The sequence below is a fragment of the Cotesia glomerata genome, linkage group LG10 (genome assembly GCF_020080835.1).
Source record: "Cotesia glomerata isolate CgM1 linkage group LG10, MPM_Cglom_v2.3, whole genome shotgun sequence".
Taxonomy (NCBI): Eukaryota; Metazoa; Arthropoda; class Insecta; order Hymenoptera; family Braconidae; genus Cotesia; species Cotesia glomerata.
Genome location: NC_058167.1, coordinates 11,685,237 through 11,704,883, shown reverse-complemented (window position 1 = coordinate 11,704,883; position 19,647 = coordinate 11,685,237). Strand labels below are relative to the sequence as shown.

General features: G+C 29.4%; 2 protein-coding genes across 2 annotated transcripts; one reads left to right on the top strand and one right to left on the bottom strand.

The window, feature by feature from the left end:
- Positions 1–1,561: 1,561 nt before the first annotated feature.
- On the top strand, positions 1,562–3,828 carry LOC123273422 (potassium channel subfamily K member 13-like). The gene is made up of 2 exons (XM_044740822.1): positions 1,562–1,835; positions 3,548–3,828. The coding sequence occupies exons 1-2, from the start codon at positions 1,562–1,564 to the stop codon at positions 3,826–3,828; spliced, it is 555 nt and encodes a 184-aa protein (XP_044596757.1).
- Positions 3,829–11,992: 8,164 nt separating this feature from the next.
- Positions 11,993–18,073, bottom strand: LOC123273421 (serine-rich adhesin for platelets-like). The gene has a single exon (XM_044740820.1). The coding sequence runs from the start codon at positions 18,071–18,073 to the stop codon at positions 12,299–12,301; it is 5,775 nt and encodes a 1,924-aa protein (XP_044596755.1). The 3' UTR covers positions 11,993–12,298.
- Positions 18,074–19,647: the final 1,574 nt, after the last annotated feature.

Below are 19,647 nucleotides of genomic sequence, written 5' to 3'. Positions count from 1 at the left end.
TTATTAAAAATATTGAATTTTTTTTGTCTCATAAATTTTTTTAAATTTGATTCATTCAATATTTTTATTAATATTCTCCACAAAAAATTTTTAAGAGACACAAACAATTAAAATATCTATAGAAAGTTATAAATTTTCACTATTTCAGCTATGAAATAAGTCATTTCATTATTATCATATCATTTAATTATAATTATCATCACTAAATGTTCTCCATAAGCTCAAAGATTGTTACTTTACATGTACACTGATGAAAAATTAAGTTGATTCTAAAAAACGAATCTTGGAGCAACAATACTAATTCTAAAAATTTTTTTGTCTTTAATTAAACAAACAAATTTTTTATCTAAAATAAAATTTAAGTTTAAACTTCGAAAAATTGTAAAGTTTAAATTTTTTTCTTTTTATTCGAAACGATGAAACTATTTAAAATGTTTTTCATGGTTAAAATTTTTTTTTTTAATAAAATTAATTTTTTACAGGCAAATTTTCTTTAACGTTACACGGAAAAAACAAGATGACACTAGATATCATCCCAGATTATACTTAGTGATATCTGTGTTGAAAAAAAATTTTAGATAGTAGCTAGAAAAATCCAGATTATACTGTGTGATATCTAAATTATATTCATTGTAATTTGGATTATACTAGCTACTATCTGAAATTTTTTTCACAGTATAATCTGGGATGATATCCAGTGTCATCTTGTTCTTTCCGTGTACGCTGATAAAAAAATAATAAATTAATCAAAAAAAAAAATTTCTTATCTGAAAAATATTTTGAGCCAATTGTACACGAAAAAAACCAGATGATACTAGATATAATCCCAGATTATACTGAGTGAAAAAAAATTTCAGATAGTAGCTAGTATAATCCAGATTACAATGAGTATAATCCAGATATCATGTAATATAATCTGGATTTTTTTTAGCTACTATCTGAAATTTTTTTCACCACAGATATCACTGAGTATAATCTGGGATTATATCCAGTGTCATCTTGTTTTTTCCGTGTAGATAACAATTAATTCTCTAAAAATTGATTTTTAGCTTCAAGATTTATTGCCTTGAATCAAATTAATTTTTTTAATATATTTAATAATAAAATAAATCCTAAATATAATAACTTTTTTATTGAATAACCCAACAATTGTCTGTAACAGGGTACGGAAGTATCGCTCCAAGATCGATGTGGGGTAAAATAGCAACAATGGGGTATGCTGCGTTAGGAATTCCTTTGACATTGGTCTACCTATCAAGTGCAGGTGGGTTGTTATCTCGTTGCGCTCGAGGTGTTTTCACACGAGCTTTGTGCTGCTGTCTCTGCTCGAATTGCGGTTACTGCTGTTACGATGAAAGACGAATGCAGGTGAGCTGAAGAAATAATTCAATTCTTTCTGATAGTCAATTTACTTTTCAACAATTATTTTTTATTTGATATAAAAATTCTATTTAGCATTTAATGATTATCAGTTATGAATTGACTTTTCCTCTATAAAATAATAACGAAGGACTTATTTTTAACGAGAGTCGTGGTCTGTTCGAAGGAAAAGGAACGGAGAATGAGGAAGAAGCGACAGCAAGAAGAAATGAACCAGCAGCAACAACAACAATTGGCTCTCCAAGAACCCTTTTATGTGCGAGCTAATGCCTCAAATTATCCGAGTTCTGTGGAAATAAAAGCCAGTCCAAAGGATGAAGTGTCAAGTCTCGGCTCCGGCGACAGACCTAATGTTACTATTTTCGCTCCAATCAGCATTTGTCTTGGAGCAATGCTTTGTTATATTGTCGCCGGGGCTTTTACTCTGTACAAATTGGAGGGCTGGAGTTTTTTAGGTAAATAAACTTTGTTAATACTTCGTCGAGTTTATGACCAGGCTTATTACAATAAGGTAGTTACTTTGTTTTGACAGTTTAAATCTGATGAATTTATATTAAAGTTTCCACAATTAGCTTTCATTTACTTTTAAACATTTTTTATTTTTATTTTTATATTTAAGAATCTTTTCGCAAATTACATTTTTGGGGAATTTTAAGTCTGAAATTTAATTATTTCTTACAAAAATTCTAGAAGCTTTTTGGGGTGTGCAATTTGTATTTTTTTTTTTTTTTTTATCGAAATTGTTGGTGAATTTCGTCAATAATTATCTAAACTATGAGTCAAATTATTAATAATAAATTTTTAATCGGTTTTTATATTTAACAAAAAAAAATTAGATTTTTAACAGAAATTTTATATTTTTCTTTCAAGTATTAGTTTCTTTAGTAAAAATTTTATCAATGCCAAAAAAAAATAAAATTTATAAGAAAACTAAATTTTTTACCAAGCCAAAAAAAAAAGTATAAGACTTTTTTTACACAGAAAATTTCAGAAATTTTCTAGCGCTATTGTTTTAAAGCAAGAAAAAATTTTCGGTAAAATTATAGACTGATAAAAAAATTAATTTGACCTAAGAAAAAAATTTTGAACCAAGTAAAAATAATTATTTATTTATTTATTTATTCAAATTTAAATGCCAAGGCAAAAGCCAGATATTAAGGATATAGAAGAAAATGAATAAAATACATGTAAAATCATAAACCTAGACATTTATCAATGTGATAGATTATAAATGATAGCATAAATAGAGTCTCTCATGAATTAAAGCAACAAAGTTTTGTTTATTTCAGTTTATCCTATAAATTTTGTAAAATTTTTGTAGACTCAACACTGAGAAAAAAAAAATACTTTTACTCAATTAACAATTTTTTGGTTCAAGAAAATTGCTGACGATAAAATATTCTATTATTATTAATTATTAATTTCTGAAGAGAAGAACATCAATATTTATCTTTGGATAATAGATAAACAAAAGAATAGCTTTATTTAAATTAAGTAAAATTTATTTCAATCAATTTAACAATTTTTTAAGCTAAAAATATATATTCTTGAAAATTTTTAAGAACATAAATTCTTATATCAAGAAAATTTTCTTAATAAAAGTATTTTTTTTTTCTCAGTGTAGTTTGTTTTTAATTAGATCAAGAATTTTTTTCCTCAAATTGAGATAATTAAAATTTCTTCTCGACTCAAACATTTTTATTTTTAATGAAGTTAAATTTTCTATAACTGTAAATTTAAATACCACTAGAAAATCGAACGCGCTTTTGTCAAACTGTTTACGATTGGCAATTTAATAAATCAATATTTTTACAAATTTTACTCATTAATATTCAACCGTTACCATAGCAACTGTTGCTATGGTACCGTTGTCATATTAACCGTTGCTATAGTGACCGTCGCCATGGTAACCGTTACCAAAGTGGTCACTACAGCAGCGAAAAGCGACAATAATTAAAAAGGGAATAAAGCGCTTCAATAGAGTGAAACACTAAAGAATTTATTTGTTCATTAAAAATTTATTATTTACTGATTCAAAAGTAAAGTTTTCAATTTAAAGAGCTGAATATTCTGAAGCAATATTAAAATTTGTCCAAAAAAATATTTTTCTTCAATCAAATAATTTTTTTTAATCAAAAAAATATTTAAAAAATAAAATTTTTTACAGATGCAAGTTACTTCTGCTTTATGAGCTTGAGTACAATAGGATTCGGCGACATGGTACCTGGCCTGTATCTCCGACACAATACAATGGATTCAAAAAACTTAACCTTATGGTTTTGCTCCTGCTACATAATGTCTGGAATGGCATTGACGGCAATGTGCTTCAACATACTTCACGATGAAATAGTCCATCGGTTAGCTCACCAAAACGAGAAAAGCGAATCTGTTAAACCAAGTTCAAGCATCGACGAGTTAGCGACAGATCCATTCGCCCTCACGTCGTGACAATTTCCATCAAGTAACTTTAGCAACAATAGGAACACCACTGACGAGTCGCTGTGCAATGAGCAGCCAGCCAGTATTTTCGCCCACGAAAATGAAATGAATATTTTAAGAGACTCGTATAATCAAGTCGACGTTACTAGAGACTGCAAGCCTATCATTAAACTCGAGGACCATATTGTTGGATCCGCTGTCTATACCCTCCCCGAGGTCGATGAAGAAGCCGAAGAAAATACCGAGATGTAAAATTTTCATTTTTAATTTTTAAAAAAATTCTGTTGCACTCATGGAGGATTTCTCGATTTTTTTTTTCTTTAATTTAAATAATTCTAAAGTCTGAAATTTATCTTAACAATTAAACCTCCAGTTTAAAAAAAATTGAACATTTTATAATTAAAAATAAAATAATTATTGACTCTTATATTAATCAAACATTTATACACGTATTGTCAGTAGCTAGGTGTGATTAAAATTTTTTAATACTTCACTAAGTATTCCGGCTAATAAAAATATTTATTCGGTAAAAAAAAAATTTTAATTGATTATATAGAGCATGAAATTTAATGTTGTCATTTAAAAACTGCCGGATTGTAATAAAAATAATTAAATCTAAAAATCTTGTGCTCAAGAACAATAACTAACATTATTAAATATTAATAAATAAATTGTACCCTAAGAATGTTGCGTTTAGAAGGACTATCTTTAAATAATTAAAATTAAATAATTATTTGTATAAAATAATTGTAGTTGTAGAGAAAAAAAAGTCCATTATATAATAGGAGGACCTTCGCATGATTTTTTTTTCGTTTTATTATTTTATATTTCACTGATTGTTATTATATATATATATATATATATATATATATATATATATATATATATATATATATATATATATATATATATTACTAAGAAAGTTAATTGTGCAAAGGTCATCCTAATAGAAATTTATAATTAGCATTAAATATAATGTATTTTATTTTCAGATGGGTTGAATAATGGATTAAGGACATTAATAATTTTTTTTTATTATTATTTATGATAATATTAAAAAAATTTGGAAAATTAAAAAATGCACGACTCATAATGCTCATTTAATAATGAAATATTAATAAAATAATGTGAAAAAAAATATATTAAACAGGTAAAATAGTACGATAATGCGCGAGCGCCTCAAGTGGAATAAATGTACACAATATATATAGATAATAGTCTTTTTTGGTTTTTGTTTTATTTTATTAATTGTACTTAAGGGGGGGCATACATGTAGAAGGCCGTTTCCTTGCTCATATTCATTAATTTTTTTAAGGTATAAAAATTAATATTATTTATTGAAACTATTAGGTTATTTTATACATATATTTACGAGTATTTTTTCGTATTAAACAACAATATAACTTAACAAATAGCGGAGATATCAGGTGATACACATCGTAGGTTGTCATCCGAATTAGCAGTTGGTGTGCAGTATGGAAGCCACAATTTTTATCTAAAATCAATGACAAAGAAAAATTACTTTTTTTATGTGTATATTCTATATGAACTTCAATTCCAAATAAAAAAATAAAAATTCGCATTTTTTGGAGGATTATGAAAAAAAGTCGTGTTTTTTCACCATTTTTTCATACATTGTTGATTAAAAAAAAAATATCGCTTCTCGGATAAAAGACCCCATTACACTGTAAAAAATCCGGAGTGAATCGGGGGTGAATTTCACTCCCATTTCACATCATGAGTCGTGCAATTTTTAAAAGAGTATTTTATACCAGTTCAATACTTTTAAATGGAACGCTTGGGTTCGATTCCCGGCGTCGGTAAAAAATATTAAAAATTTAATATTTTCTCATCTCAATTATAAGCAATGATTTTTTTTTTTTTTTTATTAAAGTCCTTAATCTAAAAAAATACGAACCGAAATAATTGTTTAAAAATTTTATTTTTAACATATCATAAAGTAAGAGAAAAATAAAAATTGAGGATAAATTAAAGAAATAAATTACCGTTGTTGAGCTAAAATAAACGAATCTTCATTACTATTTAAATCGTCATTGGAAGAAAATGAAAGAATCACGAGGAGAATATCTGAACGAGTAGAAACATTTATATATCTAGCTTGCACTTCATTAAAGCTCCATAAGAAATTCCCAGAGCTCTCATCATTTCTCCAAGGATGTTGATTTATTTTCTTTATCTTTCTCTTAGTCGGGAATCCTCTCACTCAATTCAACTACTTCCTCTCTATCTCGACACTCTATCCCAGGTAATCTCACTCTGTACCACCCTACACTCCCGTCTTTCTTCTTCGTCATTTTGTTTTATACTTTTGTTCTATTTTCGTTCTTTTCCTTACTCAAGTCCTCCTGGGAAATATCATGGAATTGTGCTACTGGGACATTACCAGTTGAAACCTTAGTCGAACGAGCGCGATTAAAAAAAGAAGAAAACGCAAAGGTAACTCCAATGCCATGGGATTTACTTTTTTTCTACAATCAAACCAATCACGGACTATACATTTTTTTTCTATTCATTTATATTACTTTTATACGTAGGGTAATATATTTATTGACCGATCTAATCAATATTGTTTCATGCAGATTAATGGAACACAAATTTTGGATAGTTTTTTAACTATTATTTGTAAAAATTTAGGATACTAATATAAAGTGAAAAATTAAAGATTTTATTAAATTTCAAAAAATACTGTTAAATTTACACAGTTAAATAATATTATTTACAAACGAAAATATTATTAAATTTACAGGAATAGATCAGTAAAAATTACATACCCCGAAAAAAAAATTTTATATAATTATTATTTAAAATTATATAAGAATTTTAGCCATTATAATTATTATATACCTGTGTAAAAAAAATTCGTCTAAAAGAGTCTTAAAAAAGTAGTTTGTTTAAGATCTTAAACGTGACACAAACCAAGACGATTTAAAGACGTCAAAATAAAATTTTGAGAGCAGATTTTTGAAATTTGATTCTCAAATTTGTTATGAAAATTCATTTTTAGACGATTTTGCAAGTTTTTAACTGCAAGATTTTTAAGTACGCTCTTTTAAAATTCATTATGAAATTATTGAAAAATTATTGTTCGACAATTTTAAAACTTTTTTAAAAACGCTCCGTTTTAATGTTCCGGAGCTCTGTCGCTGTAAACTCGTCTTAAAATAATCTAAAAAAATTTTAGAGCTCAGAGCTCCGGAACATTATAAATTATAACAAAGTGTCTTAAAAAATCTTAATAAAATTTACACGGATAGTTTTCATGAATTTTTTTCAATGTGAAATTTACAAATGTCCTAATGAAGTACACCTGAAAAAAATTGTAGGAAAAATTGCAATAGTCACATCGTAATCCAAGATTAAAATTTCAATATGGTCTTTGATAATTTTATATTTAAAAATTAGAAATATTACAGCGCAAAAATTAGAATATTTAATACTTTTATTAGCATTTTTACGATGTAATATCTTAAATTAAAAAATAAAAAAATATCTATAGAACCACATTGAAAATTTGGTCCTTAATTACGATGTGACAATTGTAATTTTTTCTATAAATTTTTTTTTTCGTGTATCAAAATTATTTACTTCATAAATTTATCATTTTTGCTAATGTAAAATTTACATTTTTCTTCATGCAAAATTAAAATTTTGAGATTTAAAATTTTTATAATGTAAAAATTACATTTCTAGAAATTAAAATTCAACAATTATTTCTTGACAAGAATAAAACTGTAAATTTAACATATTTTTTTGTAATATTGACAGGACTTTTTTCCAACTAATAAAAAAAATTTTTTTTCTTCCTAAAAAAAATTCTTATTAAAATTTTTTTTAAAAAACTATTCTCATTTTTAACCAAAAATAATATTTTTTCCAAAAAATTTCAAAACGGTAACAAAAAAAAATTCTTACTCTAATCTAAATTATAATTATATAACTATTGAAATAAAATTAATTTAAAATAATTAAATGATTATATTACATAGCGGATCATTTTAAATTGACTGATTGTTCGTAGTAAAATATAAAATATCAACAAAAGATAAATTATTAAATTATTAGGCGTGCAATGCGTTACATAAATGTTATTGCACACGGTTAATTTTATGATCATACAAAATACGCTCACTGTAAAAGTGTTTTTATTAAAACTATTATTAATACGAGTATGTTGTATTTTATTTTAATAAAATTACACTGACGAAATTATATTTATTAAAAAAGTACTGAATTATTCGTGTAAAAAGCAACAAGTAAAATTAATTTATAAAATAATTATTTATATTATAAATTGTACTATTGCGTAAGTAAATAAATTTGTACAGTAAAGTCAATAATTTAATAAATAATAATCAATAATCTTTATATATATAGTCCATGTAAATAATTGTCTGATAAATTATTAGACTGAAAATATAAATATATATTGAAAGAAGAATATGTTCTGAGGAACTACCATTTAATAAAATTAAATTAAAATTAAAAAATGATTAACTTAAATTTTAACGACACTGTCATGTGATTAAATGTATCCATCGTAATTATTTGATAGTAAATGAAATGCAGATTATTAATATTAATAAATATATATTAGTAAATAAAAATAATTATTTATAAGTTTGAATGAATGGAGTTTATCATCGTTAATAATTATATATATTGACTGCAGATCTTTTGTAAATTTTATCCAGCACAACAATAAAAAATAAGTATTTGAAATATTTAATATTAAGATAAGTTATACAATAATTGTAATAATAATAATAATTATTATTATATATATAAGTAATGAAGATGATGTTGATTGTAAATAATACAGAACTGCTGTCACTGTAAAATATTCACATAAAAAATCAAATGTAATCGTCTGTATAATCAATTGTCAAACACTGTATCTTATAATACTAAGTAATAAATATTGTCAAAATCTCGATGATTTAAAATTATTTTAAGGTCCCTGATTAGAAAAAGAGATTCGAAAAAATTTGAAATGGCTCAAAGCAATTAAAAAAGATTCAACTTGACAAATACATAGAAATACATTTTGTATACAAAATATACATCAACGTTCTAATTAGCAAATTGTCTAACTCCATTTTAGAGAATCTTCCATTTGTACGAAAAAACAATTGATTCAAAATTTAATATCACTTTAAAAAACCATTTAATATTATTAATATCTGATAGAGGTATATTATTTTGGTTTGGATCATTCAAATGATTTATAATTGAACTATTGCTGTATCAAAATGTTAAAAAATCACCCTCTAAAAAGTAAGGAGTTACACCAATTGCTAATTAGACCGTCGATATATGGGTAGATTTATAAAAAGATTGGAAAATCCAAAAGTGCACGCCTCATGACGCTCATTCATTTTTTAAGAAAATATTAATTGTGTAATTGATTAAAAAAAAAAAAATTATAATTAAGTAGTTTCTTACAGAGTATTTTATATTTTTTTTTTAAATATCAGCGTCCTTTTTTCTTGTCATATGCGCTCGCAGTCTAAAAAAATCTAGCTTGATCAAGTGGCACCATAGTTTCCACGTGAAAAATAAGAAAAGTTCGTTTGGCTTTGTACGGTTGTATCGCGTAGTGAATTTTAATAAAAATTCAATTAAAAAAAAAAATACGTAAACTAGACCACTGATCTGAAATACGGACCTAGTTAATCGAATTCTTAAACTAATAAAAAAGGTCCGGACTTGAAATATCAATTTGTTCGGGAGTAATCGTTGGTACATCCAAAATGGGGTGACATCCGGACGTCCACGTAAAATTTTTTTCAAAACGTTTTTTTTTTCCAAAATAACAACATGAAATGATTTTAGAAAGTAAAAGATGGTTTAATTTAAGTGTTTTTTCGGTGTACATCTACTTATATCATTGTATAAGTGTAATATGATTGGGATAGAGGCATTTAAAGATCACAAAATTGCTTGACCTTGACTAGTCGAGTATAAAGCACAACCTCACGCGCTTCGCGCTATGAGGCGTGCAATAAATTTAGCTATTTTAGGCGGTTTTATACCGGAATTTAAAGGAAATTTTATAATATTTCGTGACAAATTCCGAAAGGGCGTATTCCTACAAGAAGATAGGGCTTTGTGCCGAAAGAGCGTACAAATAGTATATTACATACCTAGGCCAGTAAAATAAGAAAAGTCTCAGATCACATGTAATTGTTGGCCGAGGCGAAGCCGAGGTTGACAAACATGTGATCTGAGGCTTTACTTTTTTACTGGCCAAGGTATGTATACTATTTTTCTGCTCGACGTAGCCGGAATGTGGAAACTTTGTTTAGTGCAGCGGCCAGAAAATTGCCACTTTCCGGCCGGAGGGCAGAAAAAAAAATTTTTTTGCCAATCAGCTCACAGTCCAAAATGTCAAGATCAGTAAAAAAAAATTTTTAAGTTTCTAAAGCCAAAAGAGGGTTTTATTTGAGCCATACACCCTTTTAGCTTTACAAAGCCAAAAAACCGTATATATTGGGATACGCCCTTTTGGCATTTGTCACGTGATATATTTTATTTCGTCAAGTTATGACGAAAAATATAAATAGCATTGGCTCAAAAGTTTAATCATGTAATTATGTATGCGTCTACAGTTCTCAACCGATCTTTATGAAATTTTGTGGGCTTGTTCTATGAATCACTACCAACATCGAGTTTCAAAATGAGCAAAATCGGCCAGTTAATTTCGGAGTTGTGGTTGCTTGAAAATTTTTTTCATTTTCGGACAATTTTTAGTTTTTATTTTTTTTTTTGTAAATAATTAATTTTAATAATTAATTAGTACACGATTGTAGTTTTTCAGAATAGAGAAGAATAATACAGAAGGTTTTTTGGTTGATTGAATTTATTACTATCATAATTACAATAATAAACAGAACATTGACTAAAATTAGGAAAAACAGATATCTTTATTGACCTCACAATTATTGAATCAAAACAAACCAAAAAGCTTACAAGTAATAATCTAATTAATTTAAACTAAAATTACAGGAGTTAAAAATAATTATGAGCTATAAATAATACTGAATGAAAAAGAATAAATAAAAATTTAAATGTTATGCACACACAGTAAAAAATATTGTGTATTTGTGTCGAAAACGATTTGTGTTAAAAATTGTAGTGTGTTAAAATAACACAAAGTTTGTGTTACTTTATTTTGTAACATAAAAAATGTGTTATACACTCTTCATTAACACATTTTGTATGTTGATGTGGAATTAACGCAAAATTTGTGTCAAAATCTCCATCAATATAACATTAACTTTGTGTTAACAGCGCGTCGGTTCTTTACTTTACGCAGCAACCGTTTTCACAAAGTGAGCGTCATCATTGGCATCTATTTTGTTGGTGTTTTGAGTGTTAATAATAGAGTTATTTATTCGAAAAATTAAAGATAAAGTGAGTTTATAATACGAACAAAAAAATTGATGTAATCAACGGTGAGTGATTATTTATTTATTATTGAAATTTCTGAATACTGTAGATAAACTTTCTATCTTCAAAGATAACCTTAAAATTTGTTTTTATAAAATTAAGTACTCTTAATAGTAGATATTAAAAATATTCTCTGTAAAATTTATGATTATTATAAATTAAAATTTCTGAATTTTTAACTGCCAGTTAGTGATTTTTGTTTTTATTAATTTTTTATACCAAGTATACAATACTAAAATTTATTTTGACGTAAGTTTTATTTTTTTTTAGATAAGTGGGAATTCATCTAACATTAAAAAATTTGATGTAAATCAAAGTCAAAAAGTGACTGTCATGTTTATTCTGGAGTGGAAAAATACTAAAGTTTGAGCCAAACTAAATTTGCCTGCTACGTTTAACAACCTTGTTTTAAAATATTAATCTTCATTATAACTAATTATTTCTTATAATCTAATATTCTTATATAATCTAATATGAAAATATAATGAATATTATTAAATAACAAAGACAATTATATTTTTTAATTTGCTGCTTCATTTCTAAAATCTATAAATTGTTTTTCGATTTAATTATTTAAAATTTTACCTACAATTATTTACATTCAATAACTGTTGATTTAATAAAAATGTAAATAAAAAAAAAATTTTTTTTTAATAAATATTATTGACTACAGTTGAGGAAATAAAAAAAAATTATTTTATAGGTATAAAACAGTTGATTAGAATAAATAAAATTATTTAACATTTATTTTGTGTTAAGATTGACACTTTAAAAGTGTAGGATTCTTTGCGCCCTCTTGTAGCGATATTTTAACATAATCTTTGTGTTAAAAAGGGGTTACACAAAGTTTGTGTCAAAATTTCAACACAAATTTCGTGTCAACGGTTTTTAACACACAAACTGTGTTGATTTTACACAATATTTTTTACTGTGTAGTCGTGACTTATGAAAACCATTAATAAGTAACAGTTTCTTCAAAAGTCACGAGGCTGTCAAGAACAAAATAGAATCAAGGTTTTCGAGTACTTGATACTAATATGTTATAAATTGATTTTATCAACTCATTAATATCGAAATAAAAATAAAAACAGTATTTTCGATTTGCTGTGGTGGAAGTGTTACTTGCAGATGTTGTCGTTGATTCAAGATCATTCTTGGTTCCTGATGATTCTGTAGTTGACATATCTTTATCCGAAGAATCATTGGTCACATTTTTAGTAGCTTCATTCGTTGTAGTCGTTGATAATGTTCCATGATCCTCAGTTTTAGCGTCCCCTTTTGGATTTGTTGGGTTAGAAGTATTACTTGCTGATACTGTCGTTGAGTTTAGATCATTTTTGGTTTCTAATGATTTTGTAGTCGACACATCTTCATCTGAAGGCAAGCTAAAACGATTTTCAGCAGTAACATTCTTTGTTGTCGTTGACAATGGTCTATTAGTCTTAGTCTCATCATCTCCTATTATATTCGTTGTATTGGAAGCGTTACTTGGTGATGATGCTGTTGAGTCTAGATCGCTTTTGGTTCCTGACGATTCTGTAGGTGGTGAATTTTTATCTGATGGAAGACCAGAACCATTTCTAGCAGTTTCATCCTTTGCGGTTGTTGACAATGTTCCATGATCCTTAGCCGTGGAATCTCCATTAGAATTCGTTGTGTTGGAAGTACTACTCGCCGATGATGTCGTTGAGTTCAGATCGTCCTTGGTTTCTGATGATTCTGTAGTTGTTGAATTTTCATCTGAAGGAAAGCTAGAACTATTTTTACCAGATTCGTTCTTCGTCGTCGTTGGCAATGTTTCATGATCCTCAATCTTATCATCTTCTTTTGGATTTGTTTTATTTAAAGAGTTATTTTTTGATGATGTCGTTGAGTTCAAATCGTCCTTGGTTCCTGATGATTCTGTGGTTGATGAATTTTCACCTAAAAGAAGGCTAGAGGCATTTTCACCAGTTTTGTTCTTCATTGTCATTGGCAATGTTTCATGATCCTCAATCGCATCATCTCCTTTTGGATTTGTTGTGTCGAAAGTGTTATTTGTCGATGATGTCGTTGAGTTTAGATCATTTTTGGTTTCTAATGATTTTGTAGTCGACACATCTTCATCTGAAGGCAAGCTAAAACGATTTTCAGCAGTAACATTCTTTGTTGTCGTTGACAATGGTCTATTAGTCTTAGTCTCATCATCTCCTATTATATTCGTTGTATTGGAAGCGTTACTTGGTGATGATGCTGTTGAGTCTAGATCGCTTTTGGTTCCTGACGATTCTGTAGGTGGTGAATTTTTATCTGATGGAAGACCAGAACCATTTCTAGCAGTTTCATCCTTTGCGGTTGTTGACAATGTTCCATGATCCTTAGCCGTGGAATCTCCATTAGAATTCGTTGTGTTGGAAGTACTACTCGCCGATGATGTCGTTGAGTTCAGATCGTCCTTGGTTTCTGATGATTCTGTAGTTGTTGAATTTTCATCTGAAGGAAAGCTAGAACTATTTTTACCAGATTCGTTCTTCGTCGTCGTTGGCAATGTTTCATGATCCTCAATCTTATCATCTTCTTTTGGATTTGTTTTATTTAAAGAGTTATTTTTTGATGATGTCGTTGAGTTCAAATCGTCCTTGGTTCCTGATGATTCTGTGGTTGATGAATTTTCACCTAAAAGAAGGCTAGAGGCATTTTCACCAGTTTTGTTCTTCATTGTCATTGGCAATGTTTCATGATCCTCAATCTTATCATCTCCTTTTGGATTTGTTGTGTCGAAAGTGTTATTTGTCGATGATGTCGTTGAGTTTAGATCATTTTTGGTTTCTGATGATTTTGTAGTCGACACATCTTCATCTGAAGGCAAGCTAAAACGATTTTCAGCAGTAACATTCTTTGTTGTCGTTGACAATGGTCTATTAGTCTTAGTCTCATCATCTCCTATTATATTCGTTGTATTGGAAGCGTTACTTGGTGATGATGCTGTTGAGTCTAGATCGCTTTTGGTTCCTGACGATTCTGTAGGTGGTGAATTTTTATCTGATGGAAGACCAGAACCATTTCTAGCAGTTTCATCCTTTGCGGTTGTTGACAATGTTCCATGATCCTTAGCCGTGGAATCTCCATTAGAATTCGTTGTGTTGGAAGTACTACTCGCCGATGATGTCGTTGAGTTCAGATCGTCCTTGGTTCCTGATGATTCTGTAAATGTTGAATTTTCATCTGAAGGAAAGCTAGAACTTTTTTTACCAGATTCGTTCTTCGTCGTCGTTGGCAATGTTTCATGATCCTCAATCTTATCATCTTCTTTTGGATTTGTTTTATTAAAAGAGGTATTTTTTGATGATGTCGTTGAGTTCAAATCGTCCTTGGTTCCTGATGATTCTGTGGTTGATGAATTTTCACCTAAAAGAAGGCCAGAGGCATTTTCACCAGTTTTGTTCTTGATTGTCATTGGCAATGTTTCATGATCCTCAATCGTATCATCTCCTTTTGGTTTTGTTGTGTCGAAAGTGTTATTTGTCGCTGATGTCGTTGAGTTTAGATCATTTTTGGTTTCTGATGATTTTGTAGTCGACACATCTTCATCTGAAGGCAAGCTAAAACGATTTTCAGCAGTAACATTCTTTGTTGTCGTTGACAATGGTCTATTAGTCTTAGTCTCATCATCTCCTATTATATTCGTTGTATTGGAAGCATTACTTGGTGATGATGCTGTTGAGTCTAGATCGCTTTTGGTTCCTGACGATTCTGTAGGTGGTGAATTTTTATCTGATGGAAAATCAGAACCATTTCTAGCAGTTTCATCCTTTGCGGTTGTTGACAATGTTCCATGATCCTTAGCCGTGGAATCTCCATTAGAATTCGTTGTGTTGGAAGTACTACTCGCCGATGATGTCGTTGAGTTCAGATCGTCCTTGGTTCCTGATGATTCTGTAAATGTTGAATTTTCATCTGAAGGAAAGCTAGAACTTTTTTTACCAGATTCGTTCTTCGTCGTCGTTGGCAATGTTCCATGATCCTCAATCTTATCATCTTCTTTTGGATTTGTTTTATTAAAAGAGGTATTTTTTGATGATGTCGTTGAGTTCAAATCGTCCTTGGTTCCTGATGATTCTGTGGTTGATGAATTTTCACCTAAAAGAAGGCCAGAGGCATTTTCACCAGTTTTGTTCTTGATTGTCATTGGCAATGTTTCATGATCCTCAATCTTATCATCTCCTTTTGGATTTGTTGTGTCGAAAGTGTTATTTGTCGATGATGTCGTTGAGTTTAGATCATTTTTGGTTTCTGATGATTTTGTAGTCGACACATCTTCATCTGAAGGCAAGCTAGAACGATTTTCAGCAGTAACATTCTTTGTTGTCGTTGACAATGGTCTATTAGTCTTAGTCTCATGATCTCCTATTGTATTCGTTGTATTGGAAGCATTACTTGGTGATGATGCTGTTGAGTCTAGATCGCTTTTGGTTCCTGACGATTCTGTAGGTGGTGAATTTTTATCTGATGGAAGACCAGAACCATTTCTAGCAGTTTCATCCTTTGCGGTTGTTGACAATGTTCCATGATCCTTAGCCGTGGAATCTCCATTAGAATTCGTTGTGTTGGAAGTACTACTCGCCGATGATGTCGTTGAGTTCAGATCGTCCTTGGTTTCTGATGATTCTGTAGTTGTTGAATTTTCATCTGAAGGAAAGCTAGAACTATTTTTACCAGATTCGTTCTTCGTCGTCGTTGGCAATGTTTCATGATCCTCAATCTTATCATCTTCTTTTGGATTTGTTTTATTAAAAGAGGTATTTTTTGATGATGTCGTTGAGTTCAAATCGTCCTTGGTTCCTGATGATTCTGTGGTTGATGAATTTTCACCTAAAAGAAGGCTAGAGGCATTTTCACCAGTTTTGTTCTTCATTGTCATTGGCAATGTTTCATGATCCTCAATCGTATCATCTCCTTTTGGATTTGTTGTGTCGAAAGTGTTATTTGTCGATGATGTCGTTGAGTTTAGATCATTTTTGGTTTCTGATGATTTTGTAGTCGACACATCTTCATCTGAAGGCAAGCTAAAACGATTTTCAGCAGTAACATTCTTTGTTGTCGTTGACAATGGTCTATTAGTCTTAGTCTCATCATCTCCTATTATATTCGTTGTATTGGAAGCGTTACTTGGTGATGATGCTGTTGAGTCTAGATCGCTTTTGGTTCCTGACGATTCTGTAGGTGGTGAATTTTTATCTGATGGAAGACCAGAACCATTTCTAGCAGTTTCATCCTTTGCGGTTGTTGACAATGTTCCATGATCCTTAGCCGTGGAATCTCCATTAGAATTCGTTGTGTTGGAAGTACTACTCGCCGATGATGTCGTTGAGTTCAGATCGTCCTTGGTTTCTGATGATTCTGTAGTTGTTGAATTTTCATCTGAAGGAAAGCTAGAACTATTTTTACCAGATTCGTTCTTCGTCGTCGTTGGCAATGTTTCATGATCCTCAATCTTATCATCTTCTTTTGGATTTGTTTTATTAAAAGAGTTATTTGTCGATGATGTCGTTGAGTTTAGATTATTTTTGGTTTCTGATGATTCCGTAGTTGACGTATGTTGATCAGAAGGTATTTTAAAACTATTTTCAGCAGTTTCATTTTTTGTTGTCATTGAAAATGGTCCATTACTCTTAGTTTCTTCATCTCCTTTTGGAATCGTTGTATGAGAAGCATCAATTGGTGATGATGCTGTGGGATCTATATTATTCTTGGTTTCTGATGATGTTGCAGTCAATATATCTTTATCTGAAGGGAGGCTAGAACCATTTACAGCAGTATCATTTTTTGTTGTTATTGAAAATGGTCCGTTACTCTTAGTTTCATCATCCCCTTTTGGAATCGTTGTACTTGAAATGTTACTTCCTGATGATGTCAGTAAATCTAGACCATCCTTGGTTCCTAATGATTCTGTAGATGATAAATCTTTGTCAGAAGGAAGGCTGGAAGCATTTTTAGCAGATTCACTCTTCGTAGTTGCTGAGATTGTTCCATGATCTTCAGTCTTACTATCTCGTATTGGATTAATTGCACTGGAAGTATTAGTTACTAATGATGTCTTTGAATTTAGATCATTTTTGGTTCCTGATAAGTCTCCAGTAGACATATTTTTATCTACAGAAATTTTAGAACCATTTTCAGTAGTATCATTTTTCGCTGTCGTTAACAATGGTCCATAATTCTCCGTCTTACCCTCTTCTTTTGGACGCATTGTATTGAAAGTGTTCCCTGCTGATGAGTTTGTTGATTCTAGATTATCTTTTAGTTCTGGATTATCTTTTATTTCTGGAGATTTCGTTGTTAAAGTATGGTCATCGGGATTTGTTCTAGAACTATTCCCAGAACCATCGCTCTCTTCCATCGGTGGTTTACTAACCTCGTTACTTTCATTAACCGTATGTTGGATCTTAGTATTAAGATCGTTATCAGACGGCAGTTTTGTTTCCGGCTCATTCTTCTTCATACTTTCTGAGCTTGTAGCTGAAATATTATTGCCTGGAACTGATTTAGAACCATCTTCAATAGAAAGTTCTTTATCCTGTGTCTTCAACGTGATTTCTTGTCCCGTAGGTTTATCATCCGGTCGACGTATCATATCATCAGAAGTGCTTCTTATTGTCGTTGTATCCACTTGATTAATCTCTGTGATACTTACTGAGCTCTCAGTTGAAGAATAATTATCTCGAGAATTTAAAATAGCACGATGTTCAGAAGTTCTTGTCAAATTCTTCGCACATGGTCTGTGAGTTTTGTTCATTTTTGCCATGTTCTTTACCACTACTACTGACGTACCATTTACACTATAATAAATAATTCATATAATTATTCGGATAAGCCATATCAATAATTTTTTTTAAATTACAAGTACATTTTTAACTTCCCGCTAAGAAAATTTAAAATTTTCAAAAATCGGAGTCATTGGTTTCATCCCGTTTTTCGAAAATCGAGTTTTCAACAGATGTTGACGTTTTGAGGTCCTAGGAAGCCTCCCCGAATATTTCCGCGATGATGTCCGTACGTCTGTAGGTATGTGTGTGTGTGTGTGTGTGTGTACGGCCGTATGTAAACCTCTCATAACTTTTGAACGGCTTGACCGATTTTATCGCAGTTAGCACCATTCGAAAGGGCTTGACTAAACTTAGATTTTGACCATAATTTGGATCGATTCGAACCAGTAGATTTTGAGAAGTCTCAAAAAAACTGCAAAAAAAAATTTTTTCAAATGTGTTTTTTTTGGAATAACTTTTAAACAGCTTGACCGATCAATTCCAAAAACTAATCAGCTCTTAACATAAAAAAAACACGTCGATTGCCGCTAGCCCGGTCGAAATCGGTTAATTCATTCGTGAGTTATCGTTAACGAAAAAAATCGTTTTATGGGAATTACTTTGAAATTCCTTGTTTGACAAATTTAAACTTAAAAGTTCTTTATAAGGCTTTAAAAACTGCGTTAAATGCCACCAACCACGTAAAAATTGGTTCATTTATTCAAAAGTTATTGCGGTTTAAAAATCAAAAAATAATGTTTTATTCAACTTCTAGCAGATTTTTGAGCTCGGAAAGCTCAAAATGATACGAAAATTATTTTTTTGAGCTCAAAGAGCTCACAAACGTAATAAATTTAGGTTTGTGCGGTTAAGTATGAAATGAGCGGGAAGTTGCAGGGATGGCCTTCAGGGTCAACCGTTTTCCTAATTTTTTTTATTGTGATTTAAATTTTATCAAATATATTTATGATCATAGATTTTAATTTTGATTAATGTTTCATATCAAAATCGTCCGTCTAGTAATATATTATGCAAGTAATGTAAATGGAAAATTTATGTATTCACTATTAGTCGAGACACATCAACTTTTTCTATTAGATCCATGTCATCTTTTTCATTATTGAATATTAGTCATATAAGCTGGCAATTGTACCGATTTATTTAAGTATTAAGAAGGTTCTTCATCAATTTTGAAAATAGTACCAAAATTTCAAAATTCTTTCTTCCAAAAAATTTATAATTAAAAAAATCACTTTGAAAACTTCAAGTCGATTCACTGAACCAGTTTTAAGAAGTCACTTTTTGCAATTAGATCTTATGCACAGGAGTAAAATGTCTTCAATTTTAAAATTCTATAACTTTTGTTAAAATATTATTTTTATAAATTTTGCAGCACCAAATAATGAAACATTTTTTAACACATTTATATTTTTTTTTTTTAAATCAATTTATGGGTTAAAACATTTAAAATTAATTTAAATAATTTAAATTAAGTTTAATAATGATCAAGAAAAAATAATTTAATAAAGTGATTATCTATCCAAGACTTAAACAGATACTTTACAATTTTTTT